This window comes from Acinonyx jubatus, chromosome A1, assembly GCF_027475565.1.
Source record: "Acinonyx jubatus isolate Ajub_Pintada_27869175 chromosome A1, VMU_Ajub_asm_v1.0, whole genome shotgun sequence".
In the NCBI taxonomy this organism is placed as follows: Eukaryota; Metazoa; Chordata; class Mammalia; order Carnivora; family Felidae; genus Acinonyx; species Acinonyx jubatus.
In genome coordinates, this window is record NC_069380.1 from 11,520,810 (window position 1) to 11,541,022 (window position 20,213).

The following is a 20,213-nucleotide window of genomic DNA, read 5'->3' on the forward strand; positions in this document are numbered from 1 at the left end:
TCCCCTCTAAGAATAAACAATTTCCAAAACTGGATGGCCCATAAGCAGAGATTTAAAATTTCATACACTTAAAATTGGGGGTTTGTTTTTAACCCCATCATTTATACAAACTGATAACATTGATGGAAAGCAACAAAATGTGTGCATTATTGAAGCCTTTATTTTCTAACACACACAAAAAAATCATATACAACTTGGTCAACTGACAGACATCAATAATTCTACTCACTGGAAAATGGTTAATAACCCTAGATGTTTTTAAACAAATGTTTATGTTGATTACTGCCTTCTATGTGATGTCACTGCAAATAAGTTACCATTACTGTACTGAGCTCTTGTTATACCTTAAATGACTTCAAATATATTGGAACTACATTTTAATGGCTCTCTTTCAAACGGCCCCACATAGTTGAGATTTTTGAGTTCTATCTGAATTTTATAGTATTTTTGTATCATCAAATGTTTTCAGGATATCAGATCTAATTTCTTATTCTGAGATGGCCCCAACTTTACCACCACCTGCTACTGCTGAAATATTTGTGGTAGGTAAACCATTAAAATAGCCTTATTGGAATTTTGTACAAAAAATGCAAATCGCCTCATTAAGAGAGCCTTTAAAATAGGGACGTGGGTGTACAGAACATGTATCATCTCCTTTAGCAAATCAGAACTCTTCTTAGAGACTTTAGTCATGCTCCAAACAAAGTGCATAAGGAAATGACTCCTGAATGAGTGAACTGTTTTTGTATTTCTGACTTCTCTTTGGAGTGAAAGAATATCTAGAACAAGATCTGGAACACAATAGATCCTCAATTAACGTACATACAGATTGCCTGCACGTGTGTGTGTGTGTGTGTGTGTGTGTATGTGTTTAACGTAAACACAAAAAGGGCCTGAAAAATGCACATCAAACTGTTAACTCTGTTTATGAAGCAGAGTGTGAAGGGGATTAGGAATAAAAAGGACTGTTGCTTTTTCTTCGCTTTATGTGCATTTTTTAGGTCATGCTTGAATTATCTATACGTATAATTTATATCCCAGTTTGCATATCCAAGAAGACAATTCAAGCACTATAGATCATTTCCACACTACGTCCTTGGGAAGACTGTCCTCACCGTGTACGTGCCAGTCACACTTGACAAAGTTCTCTCTTCTTGCCACAAGAAATGCTCACATGGAGCAGCCCCTACGTGTGAAAGCTGCACAGCATATTAACCAATGCTTTTCCCTCCCTCGTGTCTCAGTTAGGTAGCAGCTTGAGTACAATGGTAGATTTTTTACTTTCCTGCTTGCAGTTGTTCACCTTTTCCCTCATGACATATGACTTAAGTGGATCCTAACACATATAGTACCAGTGGATTTAATGATCCAGACTTTAGAATCTTTGTGATGGGCTGGCTACATTCCTGGACCTCACCAGTGACTTTATTTTTCCCTTTAATATTGTGTTCCAAAGGAGAAACTGTCTGAAAACTTCAATCTGGGATCATCAAAGACTATGGCCATATAGTTCAATGGCATTCTTCTATAGACCTCTGGCTACTTCCTTTTTAAGAGATAGTTCATAACACATGTTCTGGCTGTCTTCCAAGCAGCAGAAAGTTTGACTTCTTGGAATCAGTTTTCACTTCTCTATTCCATGCATCACTATGTTGCACATGTAGAATTGTGGCTTTGTGACAAGTAGAATTAACTGGTGTGAAAGTAACATATATAACTTCTGGTGTCCTTATGACTATCTGAAGAACTTAGGATGCTGAGCATTGCTGAATTGGCTAAGTGTCCCCACCCTACCCCTAAATTATAACAAAGTCTCTTGTCAACATTTCCTATTTAAAATGTTAAATGTAGCTAAAGACGTGACCAAAACTGAGCCTATTTTCGTTCAATCATGCTTTATGCTGCTTTTAATATATAAATTATGAATGAATTCAATTTTCATGTAAGTGCCTTTAAAAATCTTCATGAATTTCTCTGGGTAGCCAACTTGGCAACTGCCAAGGACGAACTATTAAAACACTACAAGCTGAGGCACCTGGGTAGTTCAGTCGGTTAAGTGCCTGACTCCTGATTTCAGCACAGGTCATCTCACGCATGGTTCCTGGGATCAAGCCCTGCAGTGATAGCACAGAACCTGCTTGGAATTCTCTCTCTCTTCCCCTCTCTCCGCCCCTCCCCCACCCACACTCTGTGTCTCTCAAAAAAAGTAAATAAACTTACAGAAAAATAAAACACTACAAGCTAATGTTACTCACCATAAATACTTACTAGGAAAGAAATGACTGGAAGCCAGGAGTCCTGGATGCTAGTTCTAATACTTCTACTGAATTTTAGGTGGTATTTCACCTCAATTTCTTCATCTCCAAGATGTGTTTTTAGCTAGATGTCCTATAAATCCCTTTTGGCCCTAACATTCCATTTCTTAACATGTTAAATACTCTGCCAAATAGAAGCCAGCAATATGTCTAGTATTTTTTTTTTTTTTTTGCAGAATCCAGAGTATACCATAAATAGCACCTCATTAATATTCACAGTATTTGTAAGAAAATAAAAAGGTATTATCTTTATATGCAATTATTTGAGTCATGAACTGGGACAGTAATGTCACCAAACGGTAGTATAATGAGAACAACGGTTCTAATTCCTTGATTGTAGTATTCTATTCACTGTACCATCTTTGTTGTTTTGTTATACTTAGAAAGCAGTATATTTTAACCCTTCTCACCCCCAATCAGCCAATCTGCTCTCTAATGTACTCAAAACTACCCTGCTCAATTTCTTACTGAAGTGTTCACAGCATTCTCTTTCCCCTTCAACTCTTTCATTTGAATAACTTCACCAATTACACTTTCTCAGCTGTTTCCTATGGACATACTTTTAGAGTTCGGGTACAGTATCTGTCTCGTTTTCTACATAATATCTATAAATTTTCTAATAAATTTCACCCACATACAGAAATATGTCACTACCTTCTCTACATTCACCAGTGTCCACCTAGAATTTTTACCCTTACACAGACCCAATAAATCTAAGTATCAAATGGTTGACAAGGACACCAGAGATTCTTTGTACTATTTGCTTCGAAGATTTGGGAGCTTCCTCTCTCTGTGGCCTTTCTCACATTCCCTTCTAGAACTCCAAACTCTTGGTCCTTGAAATCAATTCATGAAACTGGTTTTCCACGCTTTCTAAAGATTTGGCTTGAACGCCCTTCTGCATCAGTCCTGGCTTACCTGAGCAAACTATCTTGCTCTGGCTGTTGTCTCCAAAACCTAAGCTCTCTCACTCACCTGTCTGACCACAATCTCAGCCAAGTCCATTTCCTCTCACCTCCCTACACAAGTTTTCAGACTTGTCCCTAAAACTAGCAGACACAGAGACACTGTTAATTCAACATGTGCACGTGAGAGGCACACTGGGCTCCCTGGATACAGGAAAGAGAGTGCAGGAGACAAATTCTAATCAATTCCAGTGAATAGGAGAGGTGAGGGAGGTGCTATTCACCTAATACTGGGCATTCTGATCTCATATTCTCTCTGGGACACCACCCATCCCAGGAAAGAATTAGGAGAAAACTGGAGAAACCACACAACTTCCTTACGTGAATAAAACTGCGAGTCCATGACTCTCAGACCTCAAAGAGCTAAAATAATGTGGCCAACACGGTTTGCTAAAATACTCAAACTCTTCTGTACCATTTAGTATATAGTTACCCTGGGACCCTTCCAATGTGCAGCCCAGCCCCTTCTCTAGGACCCCCACTGACCCCCCAACCAGCAGGTTAGTGACTGGCACCACAAACGGCCCACAGGTTTCCGTTCTAGCACAGTAACCAGCCTCAATTATGACCAGTTGGTGCCCATGAAATCAACCCCCAGAAATCTTGTCTCCTGGACACTGCTATTGGCTCCCTTCACGAGTGGACTCCCAAGGGCAAGCCTGTGCTTTACCTGCCTTTCCTACTCATTCCTGGGGAAACTCAAGTGAGTCTTGACCCAGAACAGACCTGGCATTAGCCGCCAGAGCAATCAGCCACCCAGACCCTGTTCCTCCGTGTCCCCTCTGCTAGAGCTGGCCTGGAAGACAGTGGAAGATGAGATGAGATACCAGCAGCAGTAGCACTGGCACCCCAGTAGGCAAAGGTCTGGTGCTCTTTTGGTCCTCTGACCAAAAGGCTGTTACTACTCACCACTGATTCCCTCAGGATTTTTTCTGAGATAGAGAGATGTGCAAGGTGGCCAACTGGCTGACCACACCAACGATTAAATAATTTGAATATTACCTCTGCAAAAACATATATGCAATCACACCACCTCTGGGTTTTGACCACCCTCCGGACATACCAGATACACACCCCTGGCAAGGAAGATAAAGATACTCATCGACTGTGCCAAGGGGCAGGTCAGTTAGCTGACATGCCACCAAATCCCAAATTCTGACTGCATATTCAAGAGCCATCTTGCAATGACTCCCTCACTCAGAGTGTATTTCTATCAATAAGAACTCTTGAATCTATCAGCTTCCTTAAGAATATGGGTTCTGACCCGATAACGCCTTCTCACTATTCTTGCCCAAGACTTGATCGGACAGCCCAAGTTAGGATGGGTAGGGTTAGGGAGGGGTGTGGTGAGGAGTCCATACCAATGGAAGTATACTTGTGCTTATCACAGACAAAAAGGCCATTTTTAAACAAACCAAAAAAAAGTTTGACTAAATAACACACTTGGTGACCCTGTCAGATGGGTATATTTACTTCCAGGGGGCAGCTCGGGTCCTCTCGAATAGACAGAGAAACATAACATGGGTTCAGGAGGACTCCATCTTCTTCCGATAAATGCTGATATTTTTATTAGGGGAACAAAAACAGAAAAACAAGGAACAGTGGCTCTCCTAGGACAAGGGTAGCCTTCATGCACTAACTATGCAGAACAGTGAATCATTCCACTCATCTTTAATTGTAGTCAATTCAGAAAGGCCTCCTTGCTCCTCCTAAAAGTTTTTAGTTTTTTATAACCTATATATCAGACATCTAAAACAACCCAGGTGGGTTTTTTTTTTTTTGCGACAACAATGGAAAACAGGTGACAACAATGTCACTCTACCATGTTCCACCCAAATCCTTTGTAACCATCTGGTCACCATGGAAACTAAAGCAAATAATCAAATTTTACCTACCAAGAGATGGTTAAACATAAGCTATGCTTGACCAAGTTCAGGACAACCCTGGAGGGCTCCCCAACAGCAGAATGGTGGTGAAGAAATGGAAGAGACCACGTTATCAGAATGGCCACTGTACTTATCAGTAGAGTAAGCTCCACCCCGAGTTTTAGACCTCTGTCAAACCACTGCCTTGGGAAGCTGCCTCAGGCCACCCCACCTATTCAACAAACACAACAAAAGGTTTGGTGGCTTTCCAACTAACTGACAAGATGTCTACAGATGTTTCTTTCTATCACTTCTCTGTCAAGTATACTCCATTCCAAACACTGCTACTCAAAAGTATCATCCACACTGATGCCAGTCCATGAGCAGTCTGCTACTAGCCCACAAAAGGATAAATACAGAAATTGGCAGTAAGTTTTAAAAACTTGTATAGCAATCTGGATTTTTATATCTGTTGAAGTTAATAAAAAAATTTACTTAAAATTTTTTTCTAGTAATTCACTTTACTAAGGTATCAGACTGTGATAGATTAGAAATTTTTAAAAACTAATTTTTCACCATAGTTTGAAAGGTGCCTATCTAAAACAAATGCAACTATGACACATTTCTGCTGAAATCTCTTTGGTGATAACCATTATCTGCAAGACAAAGTCTTAGCTCATTAACACTGTGTCAGGCTCTCCTAGATTTGACCCCTTGATCTATTTCTCTAGAGCAGAACTTCCCAATCCGTGTGCTTGGCAATGCCTCAAATGGGTAAAAGATGAGACCACTGAATGGAGCCTGTGGCAGGTGGAGCTCCCAAGCCCTAGGGCCAGGAACCTTGGGAAGAGTAGGCTGGTCCATTTACTCCAGCAAATCCTGCAAATTTTGTTTTCTGTGTCATGAGGAAAAGACTGAGAACTGATGCCTGGAGTTATCTTCCACTATCTCTATACCTGCATCAAACCACTGCCAAATGTTGTTCCAACAACAACAAAAAACCTGCTTTCCCACCCATACCCAAATTTGTATTTCTAGCCCAGGCCTCTCCCCTAAGCACACGACATATTCTTCATCTCCATTCAGATGCATTCCAGAGGCAGCACCTCAAACTTAACATGTCGAGAACGGAGTATCTGTTTTCCTTTCCAAATGTGCTCCTCCTCCAATACATCATTTCCCAGCAAATTGCAACTTTTTCTCTCTCATATCCATGATTTGATCTACTCAGCAAATCCTGACAACCCAGCTTCAACAATCCTCACCACCATCTTTACCCCCTGGTTGAAGTCACAATCATCTCTCACTTGCATTATGGCAAGAGCCCTGCTTCCACTCTTGCCTAAAACTGATTCTCAAGACAGCAGCCAGAAATGACTTGTGTAACTCAAAACAAGTTCTGAGCATACTCAGAACTCTCAGACAGTTTCAAGCAGAGTAAAGGCCTATGTTCCTTCAATAATTTCCAAGGCTCATGTTACCTGGTTGCTTCTTCCTCTTGGACTCTTCTATTTTGCTCTATGATCACTTGGCTCCAAGCAAATGGATCTCCTGGAGTCCTTAACTACACCAAGCACAGTCCCACCTCATCTGGGCCCTCACTTGTAGGATCCACTGTCTGAATTGCTCTTCCCTCTCTGCTGTCTTTGCTAATTCACTCTCTTCAAGTCTTTCCTCAAATGTTGCCTCTTCAATTAGGCCTTCACTGATGACTCCAGGTAAAGTAGCACCCATTCCCCTACACCGCACCTCCCCATCCCATTTATGCTGCTTCAACTTTTCCCATAGCACTTATCATCTGACCTATTTGGTACTTATTTATTGGTATAGAATCTGCTTCCCTACACTGACTCCAAAAGGGCAGAGGGTTTGTCTATTTTGTTCACTGCTGTATCACCTAAAACAATGCCTGGCACATAGTAGGCACTCAAGAAATACTGAGTAAATATGCACATGAATAAATGCATTACTGTTTCCTGCTTCTGAGTCCTTAATCACTCAGTGGCTATTGCGTTACAAGCCTTTTCCTATACTCTTTTCCTTGCTAAATCCCACTTTTAGACGAGGCTTAGCCATCAACTCCTCCAGAAAGACTTCCCTGAACCTATTCTTCCACATTTCACTCAATGACAACCAACTCACTAACTGAACAGTAGAGAAGTAACTCCACTGCTACACGTTGATGCACAAACACCTTACCGCCTCTTCTCACTACCGGCTCATATTTCCCAACCACATTCCTCCAATAAGAAACCACCACTCCATCCCCAGTAGCTTCTGTTTCCACCTATTTCCCTACTGCACTAAGTCCATCTACTACATGTTTGCATAGATTGTCCCAACAGTCATGATACGGCTGATGTACTTAGGAAAAACATAAAGCATTCTGATACGCAGTAGGCAAGACAATTCAAGGAAGAAGCCTTGTTTTCCTAGTCCAATTCTGTAACTTAAAAGTAGTCCATTGCCCACCAAGGAATGATACGGCCAACAACCAGTAAAGCAAGCCTACAGTATTTCAACACCACTCATGACTTCCTTGTGTGGAGCCCACTGTACTCCATTCCATTTCAGGTTTTGGTTCCAGACTCTTTGTGTCTTCCAGTTTACCATACCTTGCTTCATATTTATTGACTGAACTTCTGTCTCCTCAGCATAATCTTAGTGTTTTCTCAGACTTATAGTTAAGACCCACTATGGCTCTCTTTACTGCCATGGGCAAGATGCTCCCCTGAGCTTCTGTTCTGAAGAACTACTAGAGGCTCTGTGCCCTCAGCAAGTCTGACCTATAAAGGGAGAGTTCAAAAAACCAAACACACAGGTCTTGAACATTCCACATTATTTCCATACCACAGCAATTTATTGACATCTTGCTTGGAAAGTCTCAAGACTAATTAAAAACTGCTATTTCTTCTGATTTCCCTTCTTTGTCGAATGGTATTTATTCTACTTACAGATAACCTTATTTTTCTATAAGCAAATTGTTTCTAAATATAGTAATTTCTTCTTCACTGTAAGAGTACAAAATAATCTGAGTCAAGAAGAATGGCATGTTATTAAAAAGTTAGAATGCTATATTTGAGGTACTAGTAATGATGTACTAGTAATTGTGTTTTTTAAAGTTTATTTATTTATTTAGAGAGTGAGCATGAACGGGGGGGGGGGGGGGGGGGCAGAGTGAAAGGGAGAGAAAATCCCAAGCAGACTTTGCGCTAACATGGGGCTTGATCTCAAACTGTGAGATCATGACCTAAGCAGAGATCAAGAGTCAGATGCTTAATGGACTGAGCCACCCAAGCATCCCAAGGTACTAGTAAATTACATCTTAAAATATTACAAACTGCTTCTTACCTTCCAACATAAACCTTCTTCCCATTTGTCTAATGAATCCTGTAACAACTCTAACTGTATTACAAAAATAGAAAGCTGACATACACTCAAACTGATGTTCCCATCTTGAATAATTCATTTCATAGAAGCCCAGGCTGCAATGAACTGTTTCACAGAATTACAGGTAAGCTAGTATCACACACCATTACATGAACATTATATAGAATGTCATGTATGAAAAACAAGGGGAAAATTGTCACCATGAAGACCAAGGTGGGATGGGGACAGAGCCTACTTTTATTATGCTTGACATTAAAACAAACCAAAAATATCCTTCTTTCTTCTTTTAAAGAAATATATTTGCATGGTCTTGCCAATACACTGCTCTGTGAAACTAATCATACTAAATTTATCAGTAAACACGGGAATATCAAATTGACTGGATCATACCAACAGTCCACACAACACAGGTGAACCAATAGTGAACTGTAGGAGAAAAAGGCACATGCAGCAACATAAATTGTTTTGAGCTATTCTACAGCTTAACTCAAATGCCTTTGTTAAAGAGGAATATGAATATCTTTGACAAATTTAATAACTGAACACCAAACTTTTCCTTCTAGGTATCTCTCAGCACTTCTAACTGGTATAAAAATCCATTGGTTTGGAGGTGCCTGGGTGGCTCCGTTGGTTCAGCCTCCAACTCTTGATATCCATTCAGGTCATGATCTTGTGGTCAGGAAATCAAGCCGCACTTTGCACACTCAGTGTGGTGCCTGTTTGGGATTTTCTCTCCCTCTTTGCTCCTCCCTGGCTCTCACACGTGCACGCGCTCTCTCTCTCTCACTCAAAACAAATATAAATTTTTAAAAAATCAATTTGTTTCCTTCTCTGCCTATTCCTAGTATGTATCAAGAGATGAAATTATCAAAAGGCAAAACAAAATCATGGAATCTCAAGGCTAAAAGAGCTATTTCAGTTACAATTCTAACATAGTCTTCTCATTTAATTCATCCAATAACCTTATGTTATAGATTGGAAAGGTACTGTCCTTAAACTTACAAGGAAAAGTTTCAGAAAGTTAAGTGGCTTACCCAAGCTGCAGTCAGAACTGCAACTTATCTTCTAATTATGCAATTTTGAATTCTGTGCTCTACTACAAGTGGAGGTTTCCGTCCTTCACAACAGTCCCTAAGGCGCCTTGAAGGAACAGTCTGAAACACAGAACTCAATTATACTGTGAACACCTCCAGTGTCAGGCAATCCACTGTATACTTCTTAATGAAACACACGCTATTTCCAAAAGAAGTCTTTGAATTAAAACTTAAGAACCAATGATCCAGTCAAGTATCCTTATTTTACACATGAAGGACTGCAAAAGAGAGAAGGAAATACCTCTCAGCTAGCTAGTGTAATAGCAGTGTATTAGTTTGGTAAGGCTATGACAAAGTACCACAGACTGGGTGGCTTAATCAACAGAAATTTATTTTCTCAGAATTCTGGAGGTTTTGAGTCTGAGAATGAAGTGTCAGCAGGGTTGTTTTCTTCTAAGGCCTCTCTCCTTGGCTGGCAGATGGCTGTCTTCCTCCAGTGTCTTCATACGGTCTTCCTTTCTGTGTGTCTGTGTCCTAATATCCTCTTTTTATAAGGATACCAGTCATATTAAATTAGAGCTCATCCATATGACCATATTTTATCTTAATTACCTCTTTAAAAGCCCTATCTCCAAATATAGTTACCTTCTGAGGTACTGGGTATTAGGAGTTCAGCATATAATTTTGAGGGAACTTAATTCAGCCAATAACACTCTACCGTCTCCATAATTCATGTTCTTCTCATCACAAAATATATTCCCATCATCCCAACAGCCCCCCAAGTCTAAATTCATTCCAGCATCAACTCTAATAAGTCATCTAAATATCATTTACATCAGGTATGGGTGGACCTGAGTTGTGATTCACCCTGAGGTAAAATTCCTCTCCAACTGTGAACTGTGAATCTAGTTAAGTTACCTGCTCAAAATACAATGATGGGACAGGCACAGGATAGACATTCTCATTCCAAAAGGGAAAAATCAGAAAGAAAGGGGTAATGGTTCCCAAACAAGTTCAAAAACTAGCAAGGCAAATTCCATTAGATTTTAAGGCTAAAGAATAATTATTCTTTGGGTCCATACTCTGTCCCCTGGGCCCCCTGGACCCCTTGGGATGGAGGCCCTGCCTTTCTGGCCCACGAGTGCGGTAGCCCTACGTCCTCAGGCTTGGGGCTCCGATCCCATGATGGCAGTGGCAGCCCTGGCGGCAGCCTCTGAACAACTTTTAGGGACATTCTTCTGTGTTCTTGAAGGATAACACATGATCACAACCATGAGGACAACACAGGATCACAGCCAGCCGGTTCTACTGACTTATGGAAACCCAGAAGTCTGAGCACTTCCCTTCATTTCATTCTGTTTCATCCTTTCGGTCCAAGCTGTTAGGGTTTCTGCTAGCATTACTTCAGCTCTAGTTCTGCTGAGACAACTTAATGCATCCATAAGTCACATGCCTGTATTCTCTTTAGCAAATAGTTGTTTAGCAACAACCTTGATGTTGTCTCGAGAACACATACTTTCTAAGTCTTCATAATAAGCACAGGCTGAGAACTTTTCACACAAGTTTGGTTCCTTTTTGCTTAACAATTCCTTCCTCAATTTCTCTCTCTTGCATTTTACTATAAGCAAGGAGAAACCAGGCTGTGGATCTTACACTTTGCTTAGAACTCTCAGCTAAAATGGGGCGCCTGGGTGGTTCAGTTGAGCGTCCAACTTCGGCTCAGGTCATGATCTCACGGTTGGTGGGTTTGAGCCCCGTGTCGGGCTCTGTGCTGACAACTTGGAGCCCGGAGCCCGCTTCAGATTCTGTGTCCCCCTCTCACTCTCTGACCTTCCTCTGCTCTCTCTCTCAAAAAATAAACATAAAAAAAAAAAAAAAGAACTCTCAGCTAAAATATTCAAGTTCATTATACAAGTTCTATTTTCCACAAAACACTGGAATACAGTTCAGCCAGTTCTTTGCCACATTCTAACAAGATCACCTTTTGTCCATTCTCCAATAACACTTCCATCTGAGGCTTCACCAAAACATCTTTCACATTTCTACCAACATTCTGTTCATGAGCACGTATGTGTATCTAAGACAACAGAAGCCATTTCAATAGCTCTTTCTTTTCATGGCCCTTACCAGAATCACCTTTAACGTCCACATTTCTACCCACAATCTCCTGGGGCAACCTTGGCTTTTTCTAAAATGCACCTCAAAATTCTTCAAACCTCTACCATACCCAGTTCCAAAGCTACTCCAATATTTCTATGTATTTGTTAAAGCAGCATACCAATTCTCAATATGAAAATCTATTGTTAGTTTGCCAAATCTACAAGGTACCACAGATTGGGTGGCTTAAATAGCAAAAATTAATTTTCCCACAATTCTGGATGTTAGAATTCCAAGACCAAGATGTCAGCAGGATTGTTTTCTTCAAAGGTCTCTCTTGTTGCCTTTTAAGGTTGGCTGGCTGTGTCTTCACAAGGTCTTCCCTTTGTGTGCATTTTATCCTAATCTCTTCTTATAAGTACACCGGTCATATTTGATTTGGGCCCAACCCATATGATCTCATTTTATTTTAATTACCTTTAAAGGCCCTGTATCCAAAGAGTCACATTCTACGTACTGGGGATGAGGACTTCAACACATGAACTTTGAGGGGACACAATTAAGCCCATAATGGGCTGACAACCACTCATATTCACTTATTTTATGAATACTGAATATCACTTTTTCCTAGCCACTGTGCTAGCTGATGACCATGTAATGGTAAGCAAAACAGATACAAAGACTGGCTCAAAATCTCTGATTTAAAAATAATGAGTGGAAACAATCATCTACTCATACAAATTGATAAAGAAAAAGTACACGAGAACATATAACATGTATTTTGGACCCCACCAAGCCTGCTATGTCCAAAATGGCTTCCGTGAAGAGTTCAAATCTGAAGGATGAATATGGAAGGGGGGGTGTGCACACAGAACTTTCCAGGAAGGGAAACTGAACAGCACAGTCAAGGAACTGAGAGGTGGTCAGTAGGGCTGGAATACAGAAAGTAAGAAGAGTAATAAAACATGAGGTTGGATAGGAAGGTAGGGGTCACATCACCCAGGGTCTTTAGCCTAACAGCAACAGAAAGCATCTGAAAAGTTTTACATGTGATTATATTTTCTTTTTACAAAGATCACTCAGGCAAGGTAGGTGCTGGTAATGTTCTATTTCTTGAGCAGAGCTCTGGTTACATAGATATGTTCACTTTGTGAAATTTTGAGCTGTATGCTTATAATTTAAGTACTCTTCCATATGTCCATTATACTTTAGTCTGGTTAGACTGTGCAAAGAAAGGGTAGAACAGAGCAAGTATTGATGTGGGGACCCTAGTCTCAGTAAGAGATAAACTAGATGATTCAAACTAGAAAGATGGCAGTCAAAAATGGAGAGAGAGATTCAAAAGGTATTTTTTAAGTGACAAAATCCACAGACCCTGGTTGATGAACTGAATATGAAGAGGGAAAGGAAGCATTAAAGAGACTCCCAAGTTTCTGGCTTGCAGAAATGGATGGTAGATTCATTCACTATGCAAGGAAATCCTAGAAATCCAGAGATGGGAGAAAAGATCACTGCTCAGTCTTTCAAGACGATCACTGCTCATCTTATTAGCAGAAATATCAGGTAGGCAGTTAAGTAAACAGTCTGAAGCTCAAAGGACAGGTCTGTAGAAAATACACTTGGGGATCAATATTGTTAATAACAGAAGCAGTGGGTACACCATCCTTCAGCCAATATTTAACGAGCTCCTATAGTATTACAGGCACTGGTTTAGATTCTGTGGATATAGCTGTGGACAAAATAAACAAGTTCTCTTGGGACTTACATTCTTGTTCAGGAAGACCCTCAACAAACCAGTACCAAATAAGGTAACTTCAACTACTAGTAAGTACCATGATGAAGACAAAACAGGACAATGTAATAAGAGTGACAGGGATGGGGCTATTTCACATTAGATTGGAATAGTCGGGGAAAGTTTATATTAATTTTTTTTTAATTATAGATTAGTTGCTCTGTTGATAAAACTACAGGGCAACAAAGAAAAAAGTGAGACTACTATGTCCAAGTAAGAAATGATGAAATTTCCTGGGGAAAGCGAAGAGTAAGAACAGAAGGTGGTCTAGAACTAAAACTGAAAAGAATTTGGAAAAATAAAAACCAAGAAAGGCAGCAAATGAGACTGAGAAGTACGCAGAGATAGGAACAAAAACCTCATCAGGGAAAAATATTTTAAGGAAAAAAGTGATCAAGAGTCAAATGCTTGCTGAGTCATCGTATGGGAACTGAAAAAGGCTCATCAACACAGAGGAACATTCTGGAAACCTTAAAATCTAAAATGGTAGAGGAAGAAGCTAAAACGGGAATGGGTTGAATAGTATCAAACACAGCTGAGGGGAGGGTGCCTGGGTGGCTCAATCGGTTAAGCATCGACTCTTGATTTCAGCTCAGGTCAGGGTCTCATGGCTCAGTGGTTCAGTTTGTGAGATTGAGCACCTCCTGCGGTCCTGCTCTGAGGCTGATAGCACAGAGTCAGCTTGGGATTCTCTCTCTACCCCTGCCCCCCCTGCTCACATGCTGTCTCTCTCAGAATAAACAAACATTAAAAAAAAAAATGGTTGAAGGGAACATGACAATAGGTGTGCACAGTTCTTTAGAGGAGTCTGGCTATAAAGGAGTGGTGACAATAAAGAGGGGCTTTAAGAGATGAGACTTGATCACGTCTGAATGTGGATTTAAGGAAAGAAAGCAAGATTGAAATTACAGAGAGAAGGAATAATTGTCAACATATAAAAATTCCTGAAAGTAGTTAAGAGATGCAATCCAGACTACAGGTATACTTATTTACCTTAGATTGGAGGAGGGCTACCCTCTCCACTGAAATAGAAGAGAGAATGGAAGTAGAACTCAGACTGCCCGACTCTTGCAATGATGTGTTCTTTCCACTAAAATCATGCCATAAATATTCTGAAAAGTGTTCTAAGTAGGACAACAAACCAAAAAAAGAAAAGTTTTTTTTAATGTTTATTTATTTTTGAAGGTGGGGGAAGGGGGAGACAACAGAGGATCTGAAGCAGGCTCTGTGCTGAGAGGAGACAGACGTGGGGCCCAAACATGGGGCCCAAACTCACAAACTATGAGATCATGACCTGAGCCAAAATCAAGAGTCATAGGCTTAACTGACTGAGCCGCTCAGGTGCCCCTGATTTTTTTTTTTTCTAATTAGACTTAGGATCACAGTGCTTCAGAAGAAGGGCTCTGAAAAATGACTTTAGGACAAATACCTGAAGTATTTTTCACAGATTGTCTAGGAATTCTGCAAAGGGTTAAAGCAAAAAGCAAGAGAATAATCTCTAAATGACCCTAAAAGAAATGGATAATCAAAAGCCTCAAGGTTGCCTTATTTATCTGTATTGTAGGATTTAGTTTCTTGATCATAAATCACAAATCTAAAGACCACTGGTACAAAATCCAAAACAAAAAGGCTCTGATGGCACCAGATGCACCAAGTGAAGTGGAAGAGGACTCCTCCTGCTGGTCTGCACACTCTGGTCCTAGCAAGCATCAAATCCAACTAATTCACACTCCAGCTCCAGGTTTCCTAAATTACAAACTACCCTGTAAATTACTCTACTTAGACCAATGTGTCCTTGATATCAAAAGGTAGTTTTAGGAAGGATACTCAACAAATATTTTATTGAGTCTTTTTAAAGGACAAAGATCCAAAGACCCGGTAGTGACCAAAGATGACAAGGAAGACCCCGTTTCATGGCATTTAGGGTACAAGATCATCTTTCTTCATAGCTTGGGCTCTATTGGTTCTTAAAAAGCAAAGGGAAGGTAAGGAGGGAGAATACCACTTTCGACCACTAGCCTATCCTTCTAGCCTTAACAATTTCTTTCCTAGCATTCCCCAGAATTTTTTTTAAAAGCTGGTTTTTTTCTCATTAATTTTTAATGAAGTCAAAATGACTAGCCCAGGCCCCTATCACATTTCCTGTACATACTTCAATTTACTTACATTTGAACTGAAATGTTTTAACTACATCTTTGCTAGTATTACATTGTACTATATTTCAATAACCTCAATTCCACAATATACTGCTTTCTAGGTCCTGAACTGAAAAGTAATTTAATCTATTAATGAAATCAATGCTCTTTCTGTTTCCATGAAGTCTTTCTTGTTCTAACAAAACTTCTACCTCTGATAAAATAAAACTTCTACCTCTGATAAAATAACACCTCACAATCTACTCTAAAGATTAAGAAAAACCAAACAAGATCCAGTCCTTCTATTTAAGTTAACTAAAACAAAATAAGGCAATAATCAAGTTAGAATTCTTCATTCCATACTTAAAGGTTTTCCTTGGAGAATCTAATTAACTCAAGATATTAGTTATATAGTAAACTTAAGTAATTGCCTCTTTTACTGTTCTTTAATTTTGGAGAATTAAACAACACAGAAGAAAATGCTATTCAAAAGACAGAAATGCTTAATTTTTCACAAATTCAAAAAACTGATGTAATTGCCATAATATCTACTACTACAGCACACTCAGTAATAAGTGAACAGTTAAAGAAAAATCAATTAAGACCACTTACACATAGTGTTGACCTTTTCTGGGAAACACTGCCTCAAACTTAATCAGCGTAACAGCTTATGTAATTTAACAATCCATTTATTGAATACTACACACTTCAAAAGCTCATTGATATTAGAAATTAAATTTTAAGCATTAAAGCACAACAGCATATGTAAAAATTCAATTGCAAAGATGTTGCTGAAACGTGATTATCGATTATATCAATGTATATCTTATAGAAAACATTAAATACTAAATGGTATCTTACTTGCAATTTTGACTCTTAAAAATAGCACTGTAGATAAATGGCCACTTACAGGTTTCTTTACTCACTTTTGTTGATAAATCAACATACCTTCAATCCTACAAATTCAAAGGTACCATTAAAGATGTATTCAATGCTTCACCGGAATTTCTTTCCTACCTTAAAAAAAAAAAAACCCTAAATTTATAATACTTTTTTAAAAGAAGGCTGTGTTTAAAAGATAAAATGAGATATAGTAAGGAATATGACTGATCTAGATTTTGATCCCAGTTATATCTCTCCCTAGGGAAATTATGTTGGCTAAGTTGCATAACCTCTGATAAGTTTTTGTTTCCTCTTTATAAAACCCTTGTAGGACTGTTATGAAAACTTGAGAGACTATTAACAATCACATTTACAACACAGCCTGGCACTGACAGGCATTAAATAAATGGCAGCTGCTTAAATGAACATTATATTAAGACTTATTGCTATTAAATTCCTGTTGTTCATTGTAGCAGCACTGCCCTATATGAAGATCCACTTGTAGAGGTCAAACTCAAAATACCTATCAACTTTCCTTCAAAATCACTCAGTTCTTTAATAAAGGTGGACTGCAGAATCAAGATGTAATAGTGAATTCTACAATACTGAATTCCCAACTACTACTTACCAAGAAGTCTATCATCATGATGCTTAAGTGTTACAAAATACTTTTCCTCGAATTCAAACATCCAAGTCCTATGCCATGTTTATGGGATTCTTAACCATGAGCAACCATTGGTAGACTTTTACAAATCTTTCCAAGGATTTTCATATCTAAGTTCTAACTAAACAGCAGGGTCAGGAAACTAACTGCAAAGCTGTTGGTCTATAAATATAACATGGTGAAGTAAGTTTCATAAGGAACAATGAGTTCAGTAAAACATAGGAGGGGAAAAAGTTACCTCCATTTTTGTCAGCCACTTACCATCCCATCATCTTCATTAAAAATGTTACGAAGTTACACAAGCATAGCTGAGCAGAAAATGGACAGAAAATGTGTATGGGAAAAGACTATGAAAGAAACAAGAAACACAATTTCTAATACTAACAAGACAGAAAAAAAAAACAAAAAGAAAAAAGAATGAAGGCAGAGGAAAAACCCACAATCCCATCCCAAAATCAAATTTCATTTTGTTATATTAAGAAACTGAAGAGTTCAGAATTACAATTGAAGAGATAGTACGAAGTTGTACAACTGCAATGAATAGTTGTAGATGAACTACCCCAGAGGGCAAAGCTTTGGATTTATACGTCCTGAGAATGCAGTTAAAACTGCAAAACAAGAAAATAATCTACATAAAGTTATTTCAATGGACTCTACTGAACTTGCATGCAATTTTAACCATGAATGAACAGATTATTCTTACTTGTTTCCTTTAGTCACTAATAAAGTTCAGAGGCAAAAAGCCCCTGTGTTATCTTAAAAATCTCTCAATCTTTCCATTAATTTACAAAAAGTTCAATTAAAAAAAAAAACAAAAACAAAAACACTGAAATATTTACAACTGGACAACACTCCCAGATAAAGTCTTCAGTTACTCACCAAAGCAGGTACAATGCTTCTTAATGTGACTGGGTCTAGTTCTAAGACTAGGAGTCAAACTATAACTGTGTCCATACTAAATAATCTATTTTATTCGTACTTAAGACAGCTTACTGACATTAATGGGCTCTACACTGGGAAGTATATTATAGTATGTGATTACTGCAGTCATCACACCTGGAACATGACACGGTTATCCAGAAAACAAATTTTGTTAGGAAAAAGTAGAAGATTATTTCTAATCTAAATCACTAAAATAAACTACTATTAAATGTATCGAGAAGTCAAAACTTTCCAATAGACACAGCCCTAGCTTGAGGTTCTTTTTTCAAAAAGTTATTTGGGCTACTCTTTCCCTTTGTTTCTGTGTGTACAGTGAACAAATGTATGTGTGTACAAATGTATATTCTATTACAAAAATTATGCCCTTTACTATAGCCTAAATAAAGATACTGAGGTAAATGATAACCATTCTATTACAAGTTTTTGCAAAAATCATAATTATAAACTTCTCAAGGCTTGCTCTGCAATTTATAAAACATGCAAAAAATGAAAATTTTTTAGACTCAGGACGCTTAGCAGTTTGAATCAGCTGAACTGATTTAAATGTTTCTTTGCAATGTAAAAAAAAGGAATCAAAAGACAAAGGAGAAAATCAAGAGTTACTCCTCCTTGAAGACCTATTTCAACAAACTTAATAGTACTTTTTACCATTCTAAGGCTATTTTAAGGAAAAATCTGATATACAAATAAGAAGGCCAATTAGTTTAACAGTAACCTTAATTTTAAAAATAAAATAAAAATTGGTATGCCAATTTTAATTAGTAAAGGGAAAGAAAACCATTACCAAAGAAGATATTCATTAATCCCTTAATATAATCCCACCTTCCTCTGTAAATTCACAAGAATTACAGCTAACAATTTTAGTGAAAAAAAAATTTTTATTTATATATTATAACCTATAAAATTGATCTTCAAAAACCAGTAACTCAACCTGCTTTTTCTGCTACCACCAAATACTTATTCTGATCATTGTAACAAAAGTAAACTATACTTTGTCATGATTCTAGATTAAGGTGTTACTCTATTTATATGGGTTGCAAATGTTAAAAACATACACACACAAATCTTCAGCCCTAATAATGAATTCTCAGTTACTGCATTCATGTTAGAATACTACATAAAACTTCAATGAAGACAACAAAACCATCCAGTCAAGGCACTAATGTATTAACAACATTTCTTCAACATTTTCTGAAGAGAACACCAGCAATTTTCTTTATAAATACTTAAAAAAACTAGACTCAGAAAATCAGATATTTCTGCAATAACAAAAACTAGAATTTGGTCAAAATAAGTATCTCATGTCCTTTGAAATCATGAATTCTTTCAAAACTTACCTATACATAAAACTAGAAAATTCCACAATCTATATTAATTAGACAAGAAATCGGCAAACTTCAAATACTTAAATCCACCCTATTGCTCCAACAGAACACAACCCAATCTTTTGTAAACAATCTTACTTTAAAACAGACATAAAATATTAAAAAGTTAACATTTCTTTTGAAAAAGTGAACACTGAAAATAAAGATTACCTACCTAAAAAGCAGTACCAGAATTTCAACTGAATTACCACATAAGTATTTTTGTTAGCAGGATTATGATATATAGAAAATTATAAATCTGCTTATTAAAAGGAAAAGTATTTTTACACCAAGCCTATGAAAAAACAAAGCTGCATTCTGTGTAACTAAATGTATTTTACCTTATTTAAATATGAGGACCAATGCCTCCTTTATTCTTTGGGATAGAGACCTACTACTCATAGCATAGCAACTGGGGGCTATACCATTAAGAATATAACTGAATTAAAAAAAAAAAAAGAATATCTGAATAGAAGAGAAATTTTGATGAAAATATTTAATCAGTAAATTTCATATTTTTATAGATTTTTAACATCAAAGCAATGACTTCTAATAGTGACTATGGTATCTTTTATTGCATATTCATAGCTCGTTCTGTTATTGCTTAAAAAATAAAAAAATTAGCCAGAATGCTAAGGGGGGAACTACTGATTTAATACGCTTGGTGGAACCATTAAATTAATTTTGTCTTAAAAAAAAAAAAAAACTTCAAAGTCTTTCAGAATTTAATTCTCCTGCCTCAATATGGATCTAGAATTTAAAAAATCA

General features: G+C 38.0%; 1 protein-coding gene across 9 annotated transcripts in view; it reads right to left on the reverse strand.

Annotated features, from left to right (window-relative positions):
- Window positions 1-20,213, reverse strand: part of N4BP2L2 (NEDD4 binding protein 2 like 2) — an 86,711-nt gene that overhangs the window by 44,544 nt on the left and 21,954 nt on the right. Inside the window, exon 7 of one of the 9 annotated variants that reach the window (XM_053214120.1) lies at window positions 16,262-16,549. The exons of 7 other annotated variants lie outside the window; for them this stretch is intronic. In XM_053214120.1, the coding sequence (XP_053070095.1) occupies window positions 16,516-16,549 (34 nt within the window). In that variant the 3' untranslated portion in view covers window positions 16,262-16,515. Of the gene's footprint in view, window positions 1-16,261; window positions 16,550-16,591; window positions 16,611-20,213 lie in introns of those variants that run through there. One more of the 9 variants, XM_053214122.1, reaches the window with a different exon arrangement.